This window comes from Lutra lutra, chromosome 2, assembly GCF_902655055.1.
Source record: "Lutra lutra chromosome 2, mLutLut1.2, whole genome shotgun sequence".
NCBI lineage: Eukaryota > Metazoa > Chordata > Mammalia > Carnivora > Mustelidae > Lutra > Lutra lutra.
Genome location: NC_062279.1, coordinates 182,673,278 through 182,696,096, shown reverse-complemented (window position 1 = coordinate 182,696,096; position 22,819 = coordinate 182,673,278). Strand labels below are relative to the sequence as shown.

General features: G+C 39.4%; 1 protein-coding gene across 8 annotated transcripts in view; it reads left to right on the top strand.

Annotated features, from left to right (window-relative positions):
- Positions 1-22,819, top strand: part of FRYL (FRY like transcription coactivator) — a 263,771-nt gene that overhangs the window by 211,360 nt on the left and 29,592 nt on the right. For 5 of the 8 annotated variants that reach the window (XM_047719250.1, XM_047719249.1, XM_047719246.1 and 2 more), the window contains 11 exons: positions 725-846; positions 1,915-2,105; positions 3,411-3,505; positions 4,530-5,143; positions 5,473-5,570; positions 9,922-10,092; positions 12,518-12,658; positions 15,767-15,964; positions 19,045-19,206; positions 19,331-19,405; positions 19,742-19,918. In XM_047719250.1, the coding sequence (XP_047575206.1) occupies positions 725-846; positions 1,915-2,105; positions 3,411-3,505; positions 4,530-5,143; positions 5,473-5,570; positions 9,922-10,092; positions 12,518-12,658; positions 15,767-15,964; positions 19,045-19,206; positions 19,331-19,405; positions 19,742-19,918 (2,044 nt within the window). The remainder of the gene's footprint in view (positions 1-724; positions 847-1,914; positions 2,106-3,410; positions 3,506-4,529; positions 5,144-5,472; positions 5,571-9,921; positions 10,093-12,517; positions 12,659-15,766; positions 15,965-19,044; positions 19,207-19,330; positions 19,406-19,741; positions 19,919-22,819) is intronic. The other 3 variants (XM_047719247.1, XM_047719244.1, XM_047719248.1) reach the window with 1 other exon arrangement.

The window sequence follows — 22,819 nt, the reverse complement described above, 5'->3', positions numbered from 1 at the left end:
AAACTCTGTAGGCACGGGAGAATTCAGACTGGAGGGCCATGAGACCTAGGCCACAGGCTACAGATCTCTCATCTTTCCAGAAAACAGAAATTATTGAATATCCTTGAGCTAGACAGAAAGGGGTGGGAGGCACAATTAAGTACGTTGAGAACAATCCGTCTCATGGCAATGAACAGGATAAATTAAAGGTTTTGGAAACTAGTGGCTGTGTGACCTCCTAAGGTTTTCAGGGCCCTCTGGGCCTGAGGTAATGAGGAGTTTAACCCTTACTAACCAAGGGGCAGCCTTGAGAATGCAAAGATATTTTAAAGAATCAACAGGAAACCATTCCGTCGCAAACATTACCTATATTTTTAGCTAGTAAATTATTTTCTTTGCATTACAATCTAAATACAGTGTAGCCTCTCCAAATTATGTTGTGACCTGTCACACAGAAACAGTAACCAGTACTCTTCTCACTTGGCAGAATTTGTCATCTTTTCCTACCATCTCCGGGAGAATTTAACTGTAATGACGGAGGCTGAAATTTCTTGTAACCCAGATCTTCCTCTACTTGAGAGAGACCATTACACATTCAAGTACATAAATAATAGTGGACTGTGTGCTATTTGATTTATTCCGCTGGTGTCCTTTCTAGTGGCAAAGGCACATTTTAGGTGACTAGGAGTGAAACTGTTAATGCCAGTTTAAAACCAAGGGAATTATGTCTGTTCTCTGTTTTCAGAAAAAGAGGGCCCCTTTGGAACCATGAGGATGTTTCTGCCAAGAATCCTAGCATAAAGAGTGCTGAGCAGTTAACTACGTTTTTGAAACATGTGGTTTCTGTTTTTAAGCAGTCAAGTTCAGGTATCTTCTATTAAATATTTCAGATGATGCTGACTTTCAATGAGATATTTTAATGTGATGTGAAAATTTCTGATACTGCTTAGCAAAGAGTTGACAGTTGACATGTCTGCATTAAAAAGTTTTAGATGGGTTTTTCTTTCTTCTTCTTCTTCTTTTTTTTTTTTTTAAAGATTTCATTTATTTGAGAGAGATGGAGAGGGAGCATGGGCGGGGGGAAGGCAGAGGCCAGGGTGGAGCTGGTGCTCGAGACTGGATCCCAGGACCATGGGATCATGACCAGAGCAGAAGGCAGATTCTTAACCAACTGAGCCACCCAGGCGCCCCTAGACATCTTTTTGAACTCTTTTTTTTTTTTTTTTAACTCATTTGTGATAACAGATTTGTTTTGGTTCGAGAAAAACTTAGTCACTCCTTAAAAAATAAGAAAGTCACTTGTGACATTCTGGGGTTCTTCTTTTCATACATGATGACAAAGTTACAGTGCGGTGACATATTAGGAAACAGTTACGTGACGGGAGCATAGGCGGAGATGACAAACTCAAATTCTGTTTTAATCTGTAACAGTCTTCTATGATCTAAACTTGACCTTTGAAAATCAGAGTAAAAATGTATCTATTTAAAGCACTGTTTCTCAACTAGGGGTGATTGTTGACCCTCGGACATCTGGCAATGTCCGGAGCCATTTTTGTCACAATAGTGGGGGGCTGGGAGAGGCAAGGGACCACCGGTCACTCTTGGTGTCCAGCTGGGCAGAGGCTGAACCACTGCCACACAAGTATGCCGCACAGGTCCACCTTCACAACAAAGACTTGTGCGGTCAAAACGGCATTATCGCTGAGGTTGAGAAACCCTGTTCTCCAAGAACACTGCCCTGGAGATGGGAGCCAAGCGTCCTCTAAAATGCACATGAATGTGGTGCAAAGACAAGGCACTGACTTCTAAAATCTGGGTGCCTGCCCGGTTTGCCAGGCAGTGTGCTGGGCGCTGGGTTTAGAATGGCTCACGTCTGGTGATAACCCTGCCTTCCAAGCAGCGGGAAGCACTCACTGGTACCCTTTGTCTTTGCAGAAGGAATGCACTTGGAGCATCACCTTAGTGAAGTTGCTCTGCAAACAGCACTTTCTTGTTCTTCTCGACACTATGCCGGGAGATCCTTCCAGATTTTCAGGGCCCTAAAGCAGCCTCTTTCTGCAACTACACTTTCTGACGTTCTCTCCAGACTCGTAGAAACTGTAGGGGACCCAGGGGAAGATGCACAGGTATTGCTTTAAATTCTTCCCATGCCATTGAGCTACTCACTGTCAAGGTCTCATTTGCCGAGTACAGAGCATAGCAGGTCTGACGGTTATGTAGAATTCGTGTCAGATGCTCACAAGCAGGCAAAGAATTATGAAACAGAGTTTTGTAAATGATATTTAGTAACATACTAACTGAATCAAATATCTAGTGCCTGTTAGAGAAAGCTTTACATTTACACACGCACACACACACACTTGGATATTATTTTGGGATGACCACAAGGTAAAAGAGATGGGAAATTAAATTTAAATGGAGAGTGCTGAGTTTTTAAGATAAATTAAGTGATGCAGTTGAGAACTTAACACCTATACAGAGTAGAGATTTTATTAACACTGTTCTAGATACTGGGGATATAGTAGTGAACAAGGGAAAGTTCCTGGCATCTAGAGCTCACATTCTAGTGGGAAAATAAGCCTCTAATACACCAAGAATATGTAACACGATTTTATTTAGTAGTTAATGCTTTGAAAACAATAAGGTGGAGTAACAGGTTAAAGAGTGGCAGGGAAGAGGGAGTTGTTTGTATATATGATCATCTGAGAAGGTGAGTTTTAAACATATATGTAAATAAAGTGAGGCCTGAGAAATAGGACTAACAAGTGCAAAGGCCCTGAGGCAGAAGCAGTAGGCCTTTCTTTGAAGAACATGAAGCAAACCAGTATGGCTAGCATATTGGATGGGGTAGTCTAGCGTCAGGAGTTGACATGGGCAGGTCCAGATTGTGTGAGGTCTAGTAGACACTGGTGTGAGGTGGGCTTTTAGTTTGGGTTGATGACAAACAATGCTCCTAGGCTTTGAGAGGAAAGCGATGGATATAATTTGCTATTTAGAAAACTTCAGAGGCCAGGTAGAGTCCTTAGGAGGACAGTAGGACTCAGCTAAGGTGCTTATCGTAAAAGTCCACACTGAAATGGGGGCAGTTTAGATTAAGGGAAGCTGTGGAGGTATAGAGAGGGGTCAGATTTTGGATATATTTTATAAGTAATATTTTCATGACTTGCTGATAGGTTTAATTTAGATGTGAGAGAAAGAAACAAAAGTGACTCTGATTTTTGGCCTGAGCAATTTTGGGTGAATTGTGCCATTATAACCATTAGTTTGATGAGTTTTCATCAGTTAGCAAGATCATGTTGCTCAAGAGTTTAATCATTTTGTAACATTAGTGTTGAGTTTGTTCTAATTTTAAATCTCATCGGGAAGTCCGTTACAATATTTTTTCTTCCAGAGCATAATTAATGAAAATCTGCCCTTTCTTCGCCCCCTAGGGATTTGTGATTGAGCTGCTTCTCACATTGGAATCTGCAATTGATACTTTGGCTGAAACCATGAAGCATTATGATCTTCTTTCTGCCCTTTCTCAGTAAGAATTTAAGCCAGACAAACTATAGATTTGTAGTTAGAACTCCAATAGCTAAATATGTGCATAACTGTGACATTATATTATTATTATATTGGTGGTGAGAATAATACCAAACAATTCAGATGAGTTACCAGTGGGAAGAGAGCCTCCGACAGGGAGGCCGTGTGCAGTCTTACAGAGCTGTAAGTGGCGGGGTGTTCTTCTGAGGTCCTGGTCAGAGATCTTTCTGCTGCATGACAGGGCATCAGCGTCACTTGCCCAGCTCCGTTCCTGCCACACCCAACGTCCCACTGCCCCGCACGCAGCAGGCCAGCCCCCTCCCGGCTCACAGCAGCCGCAGAATGTCCTCTCCCACTTTGTCTTCCTCGCAAATCCAAATTGGCTTATCCTTCAAGACCCATCTCACCACCTAGCCAAGCATTTCGAACTCCCCGAGGGCGGTATAAATTATTCCATTTTGGGGGTTCTCTTCAGAGTTGGATAACAGTAATTAACAAGCTATAAATGTTTACATCTCCCTGTCTCCCAACAGACTTCAGTATTCCTAGCACTTTGCATGCTGCTGGTAACTATAAGCAGCATTCTGTCATTATTTTTATGAAATCAATGATAATTGGATGTGAGGGAAAAGGAGAGATCAAAAATAAATTTTGGAGCTTGATTTTTGGGGGGAAAGGGTGTGCATTGACAGAAATAAGGACACGGGAACCATCAGGTCTGGGGATAAGACAAATGAGGTCTGCTTTGGACTAAATCCTAGAGCTGAAAGTTGCCAGTGATTATTGTGGCGGAATTTTTACTTCAAATCAAACGACATCCAGCTCACGGGACACAGTCAGCCACGGCAGGAAAGATACTGTTGTACATTTCGCTTCCGAAATTTGAATAAGCCAAGTCAGATACCCTCTAACATAATTTTTCCTGATTAACAGTGCTTTTTCAGTGTTTTCAAGAGTAAAATTGAGCTAGCCCAAGAAGTGATGGTACATGCATTTATCTTTTCTTTCTTCCTTTTTATTTTTTGGTCCAGAACCTCATACCATGACCCTATACTGGGAAACAAGTATGCAGCTAACAGGAAAAGCACTGGACAACTCAATCTAAGCACAAGCCCCATTAATAGTAGCAGTTACTTGGGATACAACAGCAATGCAAGAAGTAACTCTCTGAGACTAAGTTTCATCGGTGACCGAAGAGGTGACCGGCGGCGGAGTAACACACTGGATATAACGGACGGACGGATAAACCATAGCAATAGCTTAGCAAGGACTAGAAGCCTCTCCTCTCTGAGAGAGAAGGGAATGTACGACGTGCAGTCCACTACTGAGCCTACCAACTTGATGGCCACCATCTTTTGGATAGCAGCATCGTTACTAGAATCCGATTATGAGTATGAGTACCTCCTAGCACTCAGGCTTCTGAACAAACTGCTTATCCACTTGCCTTTGGATAAATCGGAGAGTCGAGAGAAGATCGAAAATGTACAAAGCAAATTGAAATGGAATAACTTTCCAGGCCTTCAGCAGCTCTTCCTTAAGGGTTTTACCTCAGTCTCTACACAAGAGATGACCGTGAACCTCCTCAGTAAACTCATCGCTGTCTCCAAACTCACGCTGGTGGATCCTTCCCAGCTGTCAGGTGATGTTAATAGAATTGCAGCAGCTCTCTGCTTTTGAATGGAGTGAAGTGTAGACTAATGTGTTTTGAAGTCTACTAATTTCCGCTTTTCCACACAGGGTCACGGGTTGATTTGCTTGCTTGTTTGTTTGAGTATGCGAGATAGCTTCAGTTCCTTGGTAAAAGCAAAACCAAACCAAACCAAACCAAACCAAAAAAAAGATAGTAGAAGGTCAGGTGTTCCAAGAAATAAAAAGAAAATGGTTTCCGTGAACCATGAAGAAAGTACCTTTGGTTTTTAAAGTCATGTGCAATAAAATTGGTTATTGTTTGCTTTTTTTTTTTGATAGGCTTTCCTCTTAACATCCTTTGCTTACTGCCTCACTTAATCCAGCATTTTGACAGCCCAACTCAGTTTTGCAAAGAAACAGCTAGTCGAATAGCAAAGGTAAGCAAATGTTATGCTGACAGAGAACGCTAAAGGGAAATTTTTCTGGAGTTTATCTTAAAGGGGGAAATCTCTTAAGTCTTTCTGCTGTCACTTCCTCTGTGAATTTCACGTCTAAATTTTTATTCTTTTCATGCATCTCAAGGCGTTTTAAAGTAATGCTGTAAGCTACCACTCTTCAAATCACAGTGAATAAAATTATTTGTTTAGCGTAATGCTCCTCTGAGTCAAGTCTTTTTCTGCTCCGTTTCCCTACTTTGTCTTCTACCTTTCTGTCGGTCTCCAGTTCATTCGTTTTACCAGATATTTGCTGAGCACTGGGTTGGGTGCCAGAAATGCAGTGATAATCAAAGGAGACAGAATATTTGCCCCTGTGGGTCTTAGAGTAGGGGTGCTAGCAAGTAAGTAGACAGTCCCCTAGAGTCTGATAAGTGTGCAAGGAAAAGACAGGTCTCCAGGGGCACAGAGAGCAAAAGTCTGCCTAGACACTGAAGGCTGAATAGGATAAATCAAAATAAGATCCCTGGATAAGAAACAAGGAGCAGGGGGGTGAGGTTAGGTTTCCAGGCAGGAGAAATTGCATTTGCAAAGGCCATGAGAAGAAGAGGGCATACTACACTCTGTGACTCCAAAAGTTCTCTCTCCCCTTACTTTTGCCCTTTTCCTTTTAACATTCTCTTCACCTCTCTTTGTTGGCTTCATTCTGTTCCTTATTTTCTTTCCTTCGAAGGTTTCTGAAACAGGGATGTACCGATTTTTAAATCATCCGTTAACATTTGTTTGAAAGTGTTAGAGCTCTTAATCATAATTTTAAAGAAGAGTATGATTTTTATTAACTTTTTAATAATTTCAAGAACAATAAAGAACCTTGCCTTCTGCTTAAACTTAATTCTTAATTTTCTTTCTTTTTCCTTTTATTTTTCTGTCAATTATTGAGTCTTGGAAGAAGGGCTTTACAGACTGAAAATATAAACAGTCATGAGAAGGCATTCTCTAAATTTCCAAGCCTTGTACGTACAATAGGAAATCAGCTGAACTGGGGGAGATGAGTGAATAACAACAGAAAGAAGATAACCCTTTTGCAATAAAAGGGAATAAGCAAGTGAAATTCTCTGAACGAGCTTTTTTATATAAGCAAATCTTTAAATAGCTACAGGTCATTTAAGTAGCACAACAGTAGATGGAAAGGGCAAGCACGCAGAAAGCCAAAGAGAGCACCCGCCTCTCCAGGGCCCGGATCCCAGCACGGGCAAGTGCAAAGTCATTTCTGAGCTGCCCCAGCCCCATGAATCCTGTTAACAGCCACACACAGAGAATCCTTTCTGTTAATTTGAGAGATACTCGTTAATAAATGACAAGGTAATATTTAATAAAGTATGCTGTTGAATCCCTCTCTGATTAAATTGCTAAATTAATAAATTAGATATGGAGAGATCTTTAACATAACCGTTTGAAAAGCACGCATTTAAAAAGAAGAGCCATTGGGGCACCTGGGTGGCTCAGTGGGTTCGAGCCTCTGCCTTCCGCTCAGGTCATGATCCCAGATCAAGCCCCCCCCCTGCACCAGGCTCTCTGCTCAGCAGGGAGCCTGCTTCCCTTCCTCTCTCTCTGCCTGCCTCTCTGCCTACTTGTGATCTCTGTCTGTCAAATAAATAAATAAATAAAAATCTTTTTTATAAATAAATAAATAAATAAATAGAAGAGCCATTACTGTAGTTAGTGGAAACCTATCTTAATTTTGAAAATGATTGCCTAATAAAGCCCCAACAACATGTATTTGCATTAATGAGTTCTGAAAGTGATATAAAATAATTTATTTACTAGACAGGAGCTTTAATAAAATAATTTATTAAAATATTGTTCACTTTAATATTCTAATAACCTGTCATTAAAAGAATGTCGTAAACAAGTTCTTTTTTTTTTTTTTTTTTTTTTTTTTTTTGGTGAGAGGTAAGAAAGAACATATAAAGAGGAAAAAAGTAAATTGGCTTACTTTGGCATTTCAAAACATAAAAAGCACCAGTCCTTTAATGAGGGAAGTAGGAGCATTTAGTTAGAATGGCAGGGGATGCTGTTGGAGACCCTCCTTCCGAATGCTGACCCAAGCCAGGAGCCCAGCCTGGGCTGGCCCAAAGGCTGTGGAAGCACAGGAAACTCCCAGATACCTTTCTATTATTAAGAAACCAAACACAACTTTCTATGAGTCATAAATTGTTTTTAAGTCTGTTTTTCTTCCTGTTGAGTGGGACACAAAGGTTCCCTCTGTCTGCTTTCAGCAACCTGCAGGATATGAATTAAATTATTCCTTAATTATCCTCTCACTTAAAACTGTCGAAAGTCATTTTCTGCCATTATGTGCTTCCTCATTATGCAAATATCCCTGGTTCTGTTTGTGCCCGTGGAGAGCACAGAACTTCAAAGTAAGGCAACACTTAGGACAAACATTGTCCTTTTAAGCTATTCATTATAGTAAAAATAGTATGCTAAAAATGTTTGCTTATAAGACATACTCTTCTGGGGTCATACGTTAACCCGGTCATTCAAAAATTCCAAAATTAAATCTAAGCCATTGTCTTTACAATTACACAGCATCTATTCCTAACAATTTCTTCCTCTTCAGCAACAGGTTTTTTAAAAAATCATGCTTTAAAAAAAATATTTTTTAAGGACAGAAGAGTTCTTTAAGAATGACTTATTTTTCAGGAAGGAATGCTTTAATATTAAAGAACTTACTTTAAAATAGTAAGATGATTCCTAAAAAGATAATAAGTTGTAAAATTTTAAAATTATGTGATTTTTAAAAATAGTATGATTATTGGATTTTGAAATACAAATAAACATCAAGAAAATTTTTTTTTCTGCCTACCCCGTCTGTCTTATGGGTAAAAGGGTAGTGCATGAAACTAGCTTCTTTTAACAATCTTATAAAATAACTTCCAAGATACTGTTAGGAGTCCGCAGTCTCGCATGCCTTCCTGTTTCAGGCCTATCCAGTGATAACATCCACATGATGAGTCTGAGTAATAGTTACGTTCATCTGAAAGTTGAAAAGTACATATATTTTAAAAGGTAATATTCTGCAGTTGACCTTGAACAACACAGTGGTTGGGGCACAACCCCCTGCACTGCTGAAAATCGCAAAAGACTTTTTACTCTCCCCAAAAGTAATTGCTAATGTCCTGTTGACTGTAAGCCCTACCGATAATGTAAACAGATCAGTTAACACATATTTTGTATATTACCTGTATCATATACTATATTCTTACAATAAAGTAAGCTAGAGCACGGAAAATGTTACTACAAAAATTGTAAGAGAAAATACCTGTACAGTCCTATCCTGTATTTATCAAAAAGAATCTGCATATAAGTGGAACCGCACCCCCTGTGCCTCCGCCGTTGTTCAGGGGTCAAGGGTACTTGATTGAGGTTCTGTAATACTGGATCAGACAAACTCTAGGAAGTCTGCACATTTTGAAGTGGCCTTAACTTACTGGCCAAGGACCTTAAGAGTTTGCGGAGGTTTCCAGAAGAGTGATCTGAGGTCCGTCCTGCAGGCTCTCATGCACGGGGTCCTGCAGGATGGCCTGGAGAGGCAGAACTCAGGGTTTCATCAGAGCCCCAAGGAAGTCCTTTGAATAGGTCACGCATGTGAGAGCCTCTGCAGTTGACTGTCCTACTCAGAGAACCAGGGGAGCTTGAGACAAAAGCCTTTCTGCTCTGGCTCAGCGTCTCTCAACCCCAATGGAGCCTGCCTGTTGCGTTAATGTGCACTGAACCAACCACGTAGGGATTTTACAAAACAAAACTCTTTACAGGACAGCTGCTAATGATATGTACCATTTCCAAAACCACGTATGGGTTTTGCCAGAGGCAGCTTTACAAAGCATCAGACTGACAAAAACAGAAGTCCTACTATTTAACCGCCATGGGAGTTCTCGACATCATAATCATCTTTCCATGTTACCCATTAAGTTATTCTCTCAAGAATGCCTCTTGCTAGTTTCCTCTCTCTTCTACTGTATTAAAATAAAATGCATTAAAGCTTCAACATCTACCTCTAAATTATTGAATAAACACATTTTGTATAAAATAAAGTTTGAAGGGGCACCTGGGTGGCTCAGGTCATGATCTCAGGGTCCTGGGATCGAGCCCTGCATCGGGCTCTCTGCTCAGCAGGGAGCCTGCTTCCTCCTCTCTCTCTGCCTGCCTCTCTGCCTGCTTGTGATCTCTCTCTGTCAAATAAATAAATTTAAAATATTTAAAAATAAAATAAAATAAAATAAAAAATAAGGTTTGAACTTTGAATTGGCTTTCTTTTAGGTGAGTGAAATTTTCTCCTTTGTTTTTTTAGGTGTGTGCAGAAGAAAAATGCCCAGCGCTTGTCAACCTGGCTCATATGATGAGCTTGTACAGCGCGCACACCTATTCTAGGGACTGTTCCAACTGGATCAACGTCGTATGTAGATATCTGCATGACTCCTTCTCAGATGCTACGTTCAATCTTGTGACTTACCTTGCAGAGGTAAATTTACCAAAAGGGAAAAAAAAAGTCCTTTTTAACTCTTCTGTGGGAAAATTTTCAAGTAGACTTAGTTCTAGAAGCAGTACTGATACTGACGAATCTTGAAATTGTCTTTGAAAGTGAATATAGATAACATCCTTTTTGAAAGGAAAATATGGGTAGTTCCTTTCAAGTAGAAAGAAAGTATAAAGTATACTGTCAAGTATAAGGGTTTGGTTTCTTTTTTTCATTTTCATTTTCAGTGTGTATTTTCTCATTCACTGTCCTTAAGTGACATAAAACTCAAAAAAAATGTACATTTCACCTTTATTTCAAATTAAAAATGGGTTTTCAGTGGTCTTGATCCTAGAGAATGGTTATAATTTTTGCTTCTAAAAAAATTAGTTCTTGACTTTGAAATCCATTCTAGAATAATATAGCATGCAAAGGCTTTTTCTCCTGGCTAAGTTCTTATTTTAATGATACTTTTGCTTCCTGTTCGAAAATATGATTTGGGTGGCTAAAGATGGAATTATAAAAACACTAGCCCTACAACGACATAGAAAGTAAATATTTATTTGTTGAGGAACTAACTTCATACCTAAAAAAGTAAATTGTTAGATATCCACAAAGAACCTCAAAAAGTCCGAGTTACTAAAAATGCTTGTCCACTTATAATAAAGTGATACCTTCCTTTTTAAAACTTGACCTCTAGGGTGCCTGGGTGGCTCAGTGGGTTAAGTCTCTGCCTTCAGCTCAGGTCATGATCTCAGGGTCTTGGGATCAAGTTCCGCATCAGGCTCTCTGCTCAGCAGGGAGCCTGCTTCCCTCTCTCTCTCTGCCTGCCTCTCTGCCTACTTGTGATCTATGTTAAATAAACAAATAAAATCTTTAAAAAAACAAAACAAAACAAAAACTTGACCTCTAAAAATTAAATGTAAAACACTGTATCAGCTTAAAAGAAATTATTCATAACTCAGTAAACATTTTAAATATTGCTCATGACACTGTTAAGCCTAGCTATGTCGCAGATATTGACTTTAATAGCATGCTTTAGGACTGGTGTGCATTTTTAAGGTGTTGCTTTTGATAGGTTTGCTACCATCAACCTTAGATTTAGGAGAGATTCTGATGGGGCAGGGGCACCAGGCTGGCTCAGTCAGTGAAGCATGCAACTCCTGATCTCGGGGTTGTGAGTTCAAGCCCCACATTGGGGGGTGTAGAGAGTACTTTTTAAAAAAAAATCTGAAACAACAAAACAGAGAGAGCTGATAATGGGAACTATCTGTGTAGCAGCTTCTTAACCTGAATAAATGCAAGTCTCTAGCTAGGCTTATCTTATTTTATTTTATGTTGGCTCTTTAGGACAAGAGCCAACATAAAACCAAGGCTAACTTCTTCAGCCTGTTCCTTCATTAGCTTTGAAGTCAAGCTCCTTAGATCAGCTTCACATTGGTGTCGCCATCAAGCTCACCACTAAGGTAGCCCTAGTTCTCCCATCCTGGGGTCATGGAGTCTGGAACTGGGACAGGACAGCCTGTGTGTACCACATATGTGACTGGTTTTCACTCTGTAGAGAGAATGCTTTGCCCCAGATGTTACCCTCAGTAGTGTGAGTTATCCTTGTTTTATTATTATTATTAATTTGGAAATTATTACTGACAACAGTACTGAAATCAGTTACATAAACAATATGAAATTTAGATAGTATTTTCTTTTTTTTTAAGATTTTATTTATTTGAGACAGAGTGAGCATGAGCGGGGGTGGGTGGTGAAGGGCAGAGGCAGAGGGAGAAGCTGACTCCCCAGCAGAGCAGGGAGCCCGACATGGGGCTCGATCCCAGGACCCTGAAATCATGACCCGAGCCGAAGGCAGACACTTAACCAACTAAGCCACCCAGGAATCACATGATTATTTTATTATTTTTTTAAAAATCTTATGGACATTGGGGAAGGTATGTGCTATGGTGAGTGCTGTGAATTGTGTAAACCTGGTGATTCACACACCTGTACCCCTGGGGCTAATAATACATTATATGTTAATTTAAAAATTAAAAAAAAATCATGGTTAATCAGAGGTTAAGAAACTTGTCCAAGATCACATAGCTGATAGGTGCCTGGTATGAATGGTTTGGGGGTAGGTATTCTTTGGTAATGGTGGTATAATGATTTTTTTTCTTAACCTAGAATAAATGGTGGTCAATTTAAATTAGTTAAGGAAATGAAAAAAAACTAAGATTAAAATGAAAAGTAATTATTGATCCTTTCTCAACAAGGACAAGTAACAGTAACAGACATTATCTTTTACCTTTATTATATATTATTTTGTGGATTTCTCATCTAACCATAAAATCATGGATTAAATCTGTTATGTTTTCAATATCATAAATATAAATATTGAATTTTCCTTAACCTAATGAAAGTATCCTTTTTAATACTATTTTAGCTGTTAGAAAAAGGATTGTCCAGCATGCAGCAATCGTTACTACAGATCATCTATAGTCTTTTGAGTCACATTGACCTCTCTGCGGCCCCAGTCAAGCAGTTTAATCTGGAAATCATAAAGATTATTGGCAAATACGTACAGGTGAGTGAACACAAAATTTATGTACAGAATCATTCATTGCAAAACCATTTATAATCATAAAAAAGCCCTGTAAAGGTCCCAGAGTAGAGAAGTAGGTTAGTCCATAAGTCATGTTTCCAGGAATATTTATAACATGGAAAAGATGTTCTTAATGTAAGTGACAACAAGCAAAATCTGAATGGTAGGATTGGCATGACTCCTAATTTTGCTGAATCATTGTATCTGTGATATACATTTCAGTAATGACTGGAAAGAATGTACACAGATGGCAGCTCTCGTCACCTCTGGACAGTACACTTATGACTCTTTTGGGCCTTCCTGCTACTCACCAGGTTCTACATAGTAAACAAATGCTACTTTCAGAAACAGAAGAGCTCTTCATAGAGTCTGTATTTTAGACTTGCTTTCTGTGTCTGGTACAGGAAGCCCAGATATAGAATGTAGGAAATCAAACTTGGTTTCATGTAAATGATGACAAGTCAATCTGGTCTGTACTGAATTTCACCTTTGAATTACCTGTTAGGAAAGGCCTTGCTGAGCAGATCAGTATTGTGGATACAACTTATCAAAGAGAAAAATTCTCTTAAGAGCCTAAACAAATTAGGGGCGCCTGGGTGGCTCAGTGGGTTAAAGCCTCTGCCTTCAGCTCAGGTCATGATCTCAGGGTCCTGGGATCAAGGTCCTGGGATCAAGCCCCGCATCGGGTTCTCTGCTCAGCGGGGAGCCTGCTTCCCCCTCTCTCTCTGCCTGCCTCTCTGCCTACTTGTGATCTCTGTCAAATAAATAAATAAAATCTTTAAAAAAAAAAAAAAAAGAGCCTAAACAAATTAATATTTTGTTTCTACTCCAGTTATATTGCATTCGCTAAAGCAAAACTTACAAATGGAAATAACTTGGCTAGCAATGAGTTTTGTTGTAGCCCATATCTAAAAGTAATAAAACTGTGTTGGTTTTCATTATTCTATTAGGTAATCCAAATTCCCCAAATTTTTATATTCCCCTGACAGTCAGTGAATATTCAAATATGCAATATACAAATATGCAATATTTTGAATATGCAAATATTCAAAAAGCATAAGATTCCTTGGTGACCCTGTTTATCTTCTCTATCTTCTTTCTCAGTGAATAATGTTTCACCGAGTAACAACTGAATAACAATTACATGTTTTTTTCTAAAGAACATTTCTCTTTTCTTCTTAAGGCATCAAGAAGTTAACTCATCAGATATTTGCTAGGTCTCCCACAGAGACACATACCACATTAAATGACTAATTTATAAAGTGTAGATGCATTTTTTTTTTATGTTCAGAACCACAGGCTCACTTGTCCACTGGGCAAGCGAGAGATCACAAGAGGGCATAGATTTCTGACTAAGTGAGTGGCATATTACCCATCCAAAAGGAACAGCACAACTTAGCTTTCCCTAATGGCTTCCATGTTGGAGGACAGATCCAGTGTGGCAAGAACACATAACTTTTGTAGAGAACCTGGAAATGTGGGTTTTTCTCTAAAATCTCCTAATTTCAAAATGTTGACCCAAATTTCTTAAATTTTATGTGAACCCAAGTCATATTTAGCTGATGGGCCATCACAGTTAGTGACTTCTGCTTTATTCAAACATAAAATATTTCACAGAATAGAACTCCTCCTGATAATCTTTTATATTTCAAGCACAACTGCCAGTATAATTTATAGAAACATCCCTGAAGAAGTTTTAACTTTTTACAGTGTCCAGAGCTTCTAATTATTTCTGTCAGAAAAAATGTCATAACTTTGCTAAATATAAGCTACTTGTTTGTTTTTACAGTGACGTACGTGCTTAAAATGTCACAATATCTATGTGGACGTTTTTATAATTGTTAAATATTTTGTGCTTTAGGCATCCTCATACTAAGATGTTATTAAAGAAATTGGATGACTCAGTTCTGCCAAAGACGTTTCACTTGCTGTTGGTTATCGTTTTAGTGACATTTTCCCCTCAGATTGGTCAACTGTGACACAGTATGTAGAGCACAGGTTGAGGTGTAATTTTGTGACCATAAGTCAGAAAAAAAAAAAAGCAGTTTTTTAATGTGTATGCTTTTCAATAGATGGCAAAAAATAATAATAATACTATAAATTCTTTATTAGAAATTGATTCTTCTTTGGGCTCCTGAGTGGCTCAGTTGATAAAGCATCCAAATCTGAGAGCGAGCCCCGTGTGGGACTCCGTGCTGGGTGTGGAGCCTGCTCGAGAGTCTCTCTCTCTCTCTCTCTCTCTCTCTCTGGGTGTGGGGGGAGTCCCCGCCCCCACTTGCACATGTACACTCTTGCTGGGGAAAAAAAAAAAAGAGAAAGAAAAAGAAAAAGAAATTGCTTCTTCTTCTCTACAAGTATCTGTTGTGGTCATGTAAATCATTTTTAAATTATGTTGGTAGAAATACACAAAACTAAAAGCAGAAAAATAACTCAAAGACCTTAATAACTCCAATAACCTCGCCTCTTTACCACCCCACTGGCCAATCAGAAGACGACACAGCCACAAATATAGGGGGAAAACTCACCCTATACAACTCAGTAACCCCTGAGAACATCACTTTAGCTGTAATGATCAATCAAAATTAGAAATCATACCGATCCTACCATTCAGATTTGGGCTTGGGCCATCAAGAAAAATCTAGATTTTTTTTTTTAGTTTTTTTTAAATATTTTTATGCCTGAAAAAGAAAATATGCATTAAAAATCGTCTCCAAGACTTTAAATATTTTAAGTTTGGAGTCTTAAAGGCATAACTTCATGCATCTAGAAAGTTCATATATATACAACCCCTTTGTTTACCACTATGGTGAGATTACTACATAGACTTTCTAAATTAATATTTACAAGTGCAAGGTATTCTGAGTTGGTAGCATTATCTATATGATGTCTCATGAATCCAACAGTAGAAAATAATTTCCTTACCTGTTGTAACTCAGACCCTCTGTTAAAGGACCTTAAAGTCAAAATGAATGATTTATAAAAAGTTTTTGTAAAAACAGTATTTTCATTGCTTACAGTGTCCACTCAATTTTTGTTCTTAGTTAAATATGTATTTGTAACTTTTATATGCCTATTATTTTTTTAAACCAGAGTCCTTACTGGAAGGAAGCCCTTAATATATTAAAACTGGTGGTATCTCGCTCTGCAAGTCTTGTTGTACCCAATGATATACCCAAGACCTATGGAGGAGATCTAGGTTCTCCTGAAATTTCCTTCACCAAGATTTTTAATAATGTCTCTAAGGAGTTGCCTGGGAAAACCTTAGATTTTCATTTTGATATCTCTGAGGTAAGGTGCTCTATTAGAAATGTTCGTTTGTTCATTTATTCGCCCATTCATTAGTAGGAAACGACAGGTGCTGTGAAAATGGGGCGGGGGTGGGGAAAAGCCCTGTCATTAGGGGAGGCCTACATACTCTTGGGAAAATGGGTGAATAAACATTGTGAGAAGTGCTTTGGTTGGAAGTCAGAAGTACTGTAGGAAGATACAGTGTGTACCTCTAACCTGATCTGCATGTTGAAGCACGAAGTAGGCCTTAACAGGCGTATATGGGAGTTTGGGGAGGGAAGATTAATGCAAGAAAGAGCAGCATGTATGAATGAAGCCTTGTTAAGTGTGAGAAAGCATGGTGTTCTGGAAATTTCGGCACAGACTGTAGAGAATGGAGGTGTAGAGTAGGACGGGAGGTGTAGCCGAAAGCACAGGAAGGGGCGAGATCATAAGGACCTTGCATGCATCATAACAAGATGGTTTTATCTTGAAGCAGTAGAAGCTCCTAAAGAATTTGTAACTGGAGTGGAAATAGTAGGATTTGCATTTTGGGAAATTCACTCTGGCAACAGAATGGAAAAATAGACCAGAGTGGAGGAGAGGGAAGTCAATAAGGAATCTGTTAGAATAATTAAAAAATAATGTTGGAATGTCTCTAGGCAATTGCCAAGGAAATAAAGAGGGTCGGGATGGGTTTCAGAAAGCCTGAGGAAGTCCCACATGGGGTTTCCTGGGAAGGAGAAGAGGTGTACTAACTGAGGAAGAGGCATCAAGGACAGTAGCTTTGCCAGCGAGAGGAGTGTTGGGTGCCATTCAGAGAGAGTGAGAAGGCAAGGAGAACAGATCTGAGCTGGAATGGGAAGGTGATGAGGTCAGTCTTGGCTAAACCAACTCTGACACTAAAACATATAAGCTTCCTAGTAGGCAATTAGATTTTAAGATCTGAAGTTTTGGAAGAAAACTTGGATGGAAATAATCATGTAGGATCTTCAGTGACAGTTAAAATTGTGAAAGGAAAAATAAAACTAAAATAAACTAAGACGCGAGAAGCCCAGTACTTTAACGAGTGACGCAGGGCCCAGTGCAGAAGGGAACCTGGGCCCTTTATTATGTCACATATTTAACACAAATCTCACATAAAAAATTTTGACCCTTGTTGGGAACCCCCAATTTTTTTCCCAGCACCGGAACCCATTCTTATTGGCCTTGGAGCCATGAAAATCATCTTTTAGTAGCCAAAGAAGGAATTTTTCAAGAAGGACGTTACTGAACAAGTATTGTAAGGAAGTCGAGAATGATTTAAAAAAAAAAAAAAAAAAAGGAAGATCCAGGGGCACCTGGGTGGCTCAGTTGTTAAGCATCTGCCTTCCACGCAGGTCATGGTCCCAGGGTCCTGGGATCGAGCCCTGCATTGGGCTCCCTGCTCTGCGGGAAGCCTGCTTCTCCCTCTCCCACTTCCTCTTCTAGTATTCCCTCTTTCGCTGTGTCTCTCTGTCTCTCTCTGTCAAATGGATAAATAAAATCTTAAAAAAAAAAAAAGGAAGATCTGATCGGTTTTATATCAATCAGGATCACATAGATTAAAAAAAATTATTTTGGGCACCTGGGTGGCTCAGTGGGTCAAGCCTCTGCCTTCGGCTCAGGTCATGATCTCAGTGTCCTGGGATCGAGTCCTGCATCGGGCTCTCTGCTCAGCAGGGAGCCTGCTTTTCTCTCTCTCTCTCTCTCTGCCTGCCTCTCTGCCTACTTGTGACCTCTGTCTGTCAAATAAATGAATAAAATCTTTAAAATAATAATGATAAAATAAAAAATTAAAAAAAATATTTTGCTGTTTAGCCTTGGTATTAGAATTTATCCCAGGCTTATGGGTTATGTTTTTTAGATAGAAAGAAATTATGTTTGTTGCTAATTTTTTAGTTAATATCAGAATTCTAGCATAGGGCATGATGGAGAAACCGGGCTTTCCTGTTCCCAATTATCTTGTCTAAAGCAGTGGTAAGAATTCTCAAAACACTTGATATGCTTCTTTTCAATTTGTTTCCTCAAGAATTCCCAAGTACCTGGTCTGCGTAGCCAGAGGGGATATAGTGGGGGAGCAGAGATGAATCACACAAGGTCCACAGGGCTCACGTGTAAGACAGCAGTGGAAACAAGGCCCTAACGCCTGGCAGATGTCCACATGTAATTACCCGGATGTGTGGTGTCAGGGAAGGCCTCCTTGGAAGTCTGGCGTCCCCATTAAAAGATGATCACGGGTTTGGTTGGTTGGTGAATATTGCATACAAAGGGTGCAGCATGTGCCAAAATGTAGGTCCATGAGAACGTGGTGTGTTTGGAAAATGGCAGCAAGTTAGTTGTGCTGGAGTGTGAGCTTCAGGCGGGTGTGGTAGAAGTTGCCTTCCAGGAGATAAGCAGGAGCCACATCATAAAGGGACTTACTTGGATGATACACAGATGAGCTTGAATATTATTTTCAAATATAAATTCAAGATACTTCACAAAGCCAGAATAAATATAAATGAGTTTTGGATAATCATAGAATTTTTACTGATACAAATTTGGAAATGTTATACATCAGATTTGGAGTAAGAAGCTACATAGATATCTTCTTCTTTGGAGTTGTTACTTAACTTGAATATTGGCAGAAGTACATTATTGAAGCACATACAGCAATATGAACGGAAAAAACACCAAAATGTTAATAGACGTTAAATCTGAGTGATAAGATTACAGGTGGTTTTTTTTTAATCATCTTAATATTTTCTGAGGTTTCAAAGAGGATGTATTTTATAACCCTGAGGAGACATGAGGAGGTGGTGATTTTTTAAAAAAGCGGATCTCTATTTAAAATAGGAATAAGCTCTCTGTAGTCTTCTCAGAGAGTCATTTTCAATAAAGCGAAGTCTCCAGATTTAAAAAAAAAAAAAAGAAGAAGAAGAAGACGACATCATGGGCAGCCCCTGGTTGGCTTTTTCAGACAAGCGTGCAACTCCTGATCTTGGGGCTGTGTTTTGAGCCCCACGTTGGCTGTAGAAATGACTTAAATAAACTTTTAAAAATGAATTTTAAAAAAGACATCACTTTTTGTTTCTGTGCAGACACCAATCATTGGAAATAAATATGGCGACCAGCATAGCGCAGCTGGGAGAAACGGGAAACCGAAGGTCATTGCTGTTACTAGGAGTACTTCCTCCACTTCTTCTGGTTCTAATTCTAATGCCTTGGTTCCTGTTAGTTGGAAAAGGCCACAGTTATCACAGGTACATAAAAAACCATCAAAAGCAAAAATTTATAGAAGAATCAATTTTGTTATATGTACAACAGCTCGAGAATTTGCCTTCTTGATCGGTAATCCTAACATTTGAATTTTTTTTTCCCCCTTAGCGAAGAACAAGAGAAAAGCTAATGAATGTGCTTTCTCTCTGTGGTCCGGAATCTGGCCTTCCAAAGAATCCATCAGTGAGTAACCATGACCGCACGCGTAAAAGTTTTAAAAATCCTGTTGTTCCGTGAAGAAATGGAAATGCCTCCATCTCCTTGCTTGCCTCTTCTTGCTTCCCTTACTTTATGGAATTAACTAAGAATGAAAGAGATATTACTGGTCTCTGTGGCACTGGGCAGTTATGGTAATTAAGTATTCAGTCAGTTAGACGTTAACATGAAAACCAGATTAAAGCTCGGAGTTTATTGACAGAGGAGACCTGTGGTGGCTTCTCAGGCACCAGTCCTCAGACACAGAGTGACGAAGCTGACAGGTGGCTTTTGTTTTTGTTTTTGTTTTTGGCCGGGGCTCAGGTTGTATTTTCTTCTAATGAGGATTTGGAAGTCGGTGACCAGCAGACCAGCCTAATTTCTACAACAGAAGACATGATCCAGGAGGAAGAGGTAGCTGCGGAAGATAACAGCAGCGAACAGCAGTTTGGCGTTTTTAAGGATTTTGACTTTTTAGATGTTGAATTGGAAGATGCAGAGGTAAGGATGTGGGCTCTCCATTATCATATTTATAGTTTACAGTTGCAAGTTTATGAGAATTAAGGATTTGACCATAGGATCTTTACTTGTTAAGGTCAGAAAGGTACAAATCCAGTTAAATGGGTGATGGGTATTAAGAAGGGCACTTGCGATGAGTACCGGCTGTTGTAGGGAAGTGATGAATCACTAACTTCTCCTGAAACTAATATTACATTATATGTTAACTAACTGGAATTTAAATAAAACTTGAAACTATATACACATGTATATGTCCATAAATTTTTTTTAAAAAAAGAAGGTAAAAATCTAAATTGGGAACAAACATGATTAATACGATTAGTCAGTAGCAATAGTCTGAAACAAAAGAGGAAAGAGGAAATCTAATTTTTAATTTTTTCCCCAGAAAATAAAAAGTGAAAAATGGGTTTCTTCCAAAGTAGGTCTTTAATTTAGGGCGTGCTTAGACTTAAATGTTCCACATGAGCCAAACAAGTTAAAATGCAGCAAAATGATTAAAAAAAAAGTATTAAAATTTATCAAAAACCATTTTAAAGTATAAGTACAGACACTTACACTAAGTTAAGTTAAATTAAATGAACTTACGTGAGTACAAAGGCTTCGGCTTTCTAGAACTTTCTCCTGTGGCATATGACCGGTATTCTACTTGTGACATCCTCACCATTTTCTTCACGAGGTAGCCAGCTCCCCCAAATGACTCATTTCATTTAGCACCAGAGAGCTTTCTCCTCTACACCGACTCAGTCTAGAGTAAGTTGGTAGTTGTGTGTCAGTGTAGGTGATTTCGAAACGGAAACTAACTCAGAAGGTGGACTTATTAGCTTACAGAACTGAGAGAAGCCAGAGGTAGAGCTTACTCAGATGCGGCTCAGTGAGGTCTCTGGTTATGTCTCTGCAGCCAGCGAGGCTCTGCCCCTCTCTGCAGGTCTCTGCCAGATGCTTATGTCCACAAAGCGGCAGGGTTCAAAGCAAGTGAGGGTCACTTCAGAGATGCTCTTGTGCTGAAGAAGAGGAAGTGGAGAAGTTGTTCTCCTAACGTTTTTAGCACATTTCCCATTGTATGATTGGGCCACGCTGGGACATTAGCTATTTTCTGGAAAGTCATTGTGGTGAGGATAATAGGATTGTCTCGACTGTGTTGGTCTATATAGGGACCTATTTCTGTAGCTCAGTCCCCTAAACTTCCAGCTCCTAAACCTGAAACGTCTATGGCACATGGGTTTAAAACATGTGCACTCTAAAATTTTTATAAATATCTCTATTCCAGAAGCCTTAATGGCTTGTCATCTAGTAGCCACACCATTGTCAGTTGAGATGTTTTTCCCCGAAGAATTCAAAGTCACTCACATAATTGTACACATTCATTAACCCTCTTGAAGGGATGTTTTTCTTTGGCTCTGATAGGTGAGGGGGAGTGAAACGTAATGGCCCGTGCCATGTTACAGCATTAGCTGCTGAGAGGAGACCGGTGTAGGGAGGTCCTCGTCCATGCTTCAGCCTTCCCTGCACCAAGGAGGATATGCGCACGGTGGCCCTGGGTCCAACCAATGCCTTTGCACTAGCTTGGCAGTGGACAGGCTTCCATAATGGCTCACCACTGACATATTCCCGCAGACCCGGGTTCACCAGAGCCTCAAAACAAGTTTTATTCAGCACCATGTAGGGCAGTGGCTTTTAAAGTTGGTTTTTTTTTTAACCATAATCCATAGTTAATACACTTTATATCATGTCCAAGTATCTAAATACACATACCTTTAAAATTCAAGTTTCAGGGCGACTGGGTGGCTCAGTCGGTGAAGCCTCTGACTCTTGGTTTGGGCTCAGGTCATGATTGCGTGGGGCCTGGGATGGAGCTCTGCATGGGGCTCCCCATTTAGCACAGAGTCTGCTTGCAGACTCTCCCCCTCTGCCATTCCTCCTGCTCAAGTGTGCACTCTCTCTCTCTCTGTCTCTAAAATAAAATAAATATAATCTTTAAAAATGCTTAAATTTAATAAAAGTTTCAAGAATATGCAGCCTTGGGCATCTGGCTGGCTCAGTCAGTGCAATATGACTCTTGACCTTGGGGTCATGAGTTTGGGCCCCACATGGGGCATAGAGATTACTAAAAAAAAAAAAGAATATGCAGCCTTACTCTATTATGCACACTGATATTTCCTATTCTCTTCCATTTTTTTTTTCCCAAAGTGGCAGGCCATCACCCTCTAAAATTGATTTCACATCCCCAATTTGAAAAAATATGTTGTAGGAAATAGGGCTGGCTTGAATAATCAGGTAAGAAAGTGTAACAGATCGAAGAGGCCTGTGGCCCTACCTCGAGGGCGTCATGAGCAGCTTCTAAATCTTTTGTAGTTATTTGCTTTTTTCATTTGAGTTTAAAATTTCTAAAGGCAGACAGGCTCCTGACATGTTTGTAATGATAAGGTTATTTATTTTGTTTGCCTTTTTTTTTTTTTTTAAGAACCCTATAAATGCTTCCAAGTTTATCCCATAACCTAACATGTCAGTAGTAACAAATAGGGCTTTTTTTTTTCTTTTTTTTTTCTTTGACAGGAGGGAGGGAGAGTGGGGGGAAAAGGAAAGAGAGAGCAAGAGAGAGAGAGAATCCTAAGCAGGCTCCACACCCAGCATGGAGCCCAACACAGGCCTTGATCTTAAAATCCTAAGACCATAGCTTGAGCCGAAATCAAGAGTTTGATCCTTAACAAACTGAGCTGCCCAGGTGCCCACCCCCCCCCCACCAAAATACGGTTTTTGAATAGAACCTTAGTCAAATTAGATTAAAGATATTTAATGTAGTTTTTTCTTTAATTCAAGTCGGTGATTTGGGGAGGGTAGTGTTAATTTATGCCTCATAAATTAGGCAAATCAAATAATAAAGAT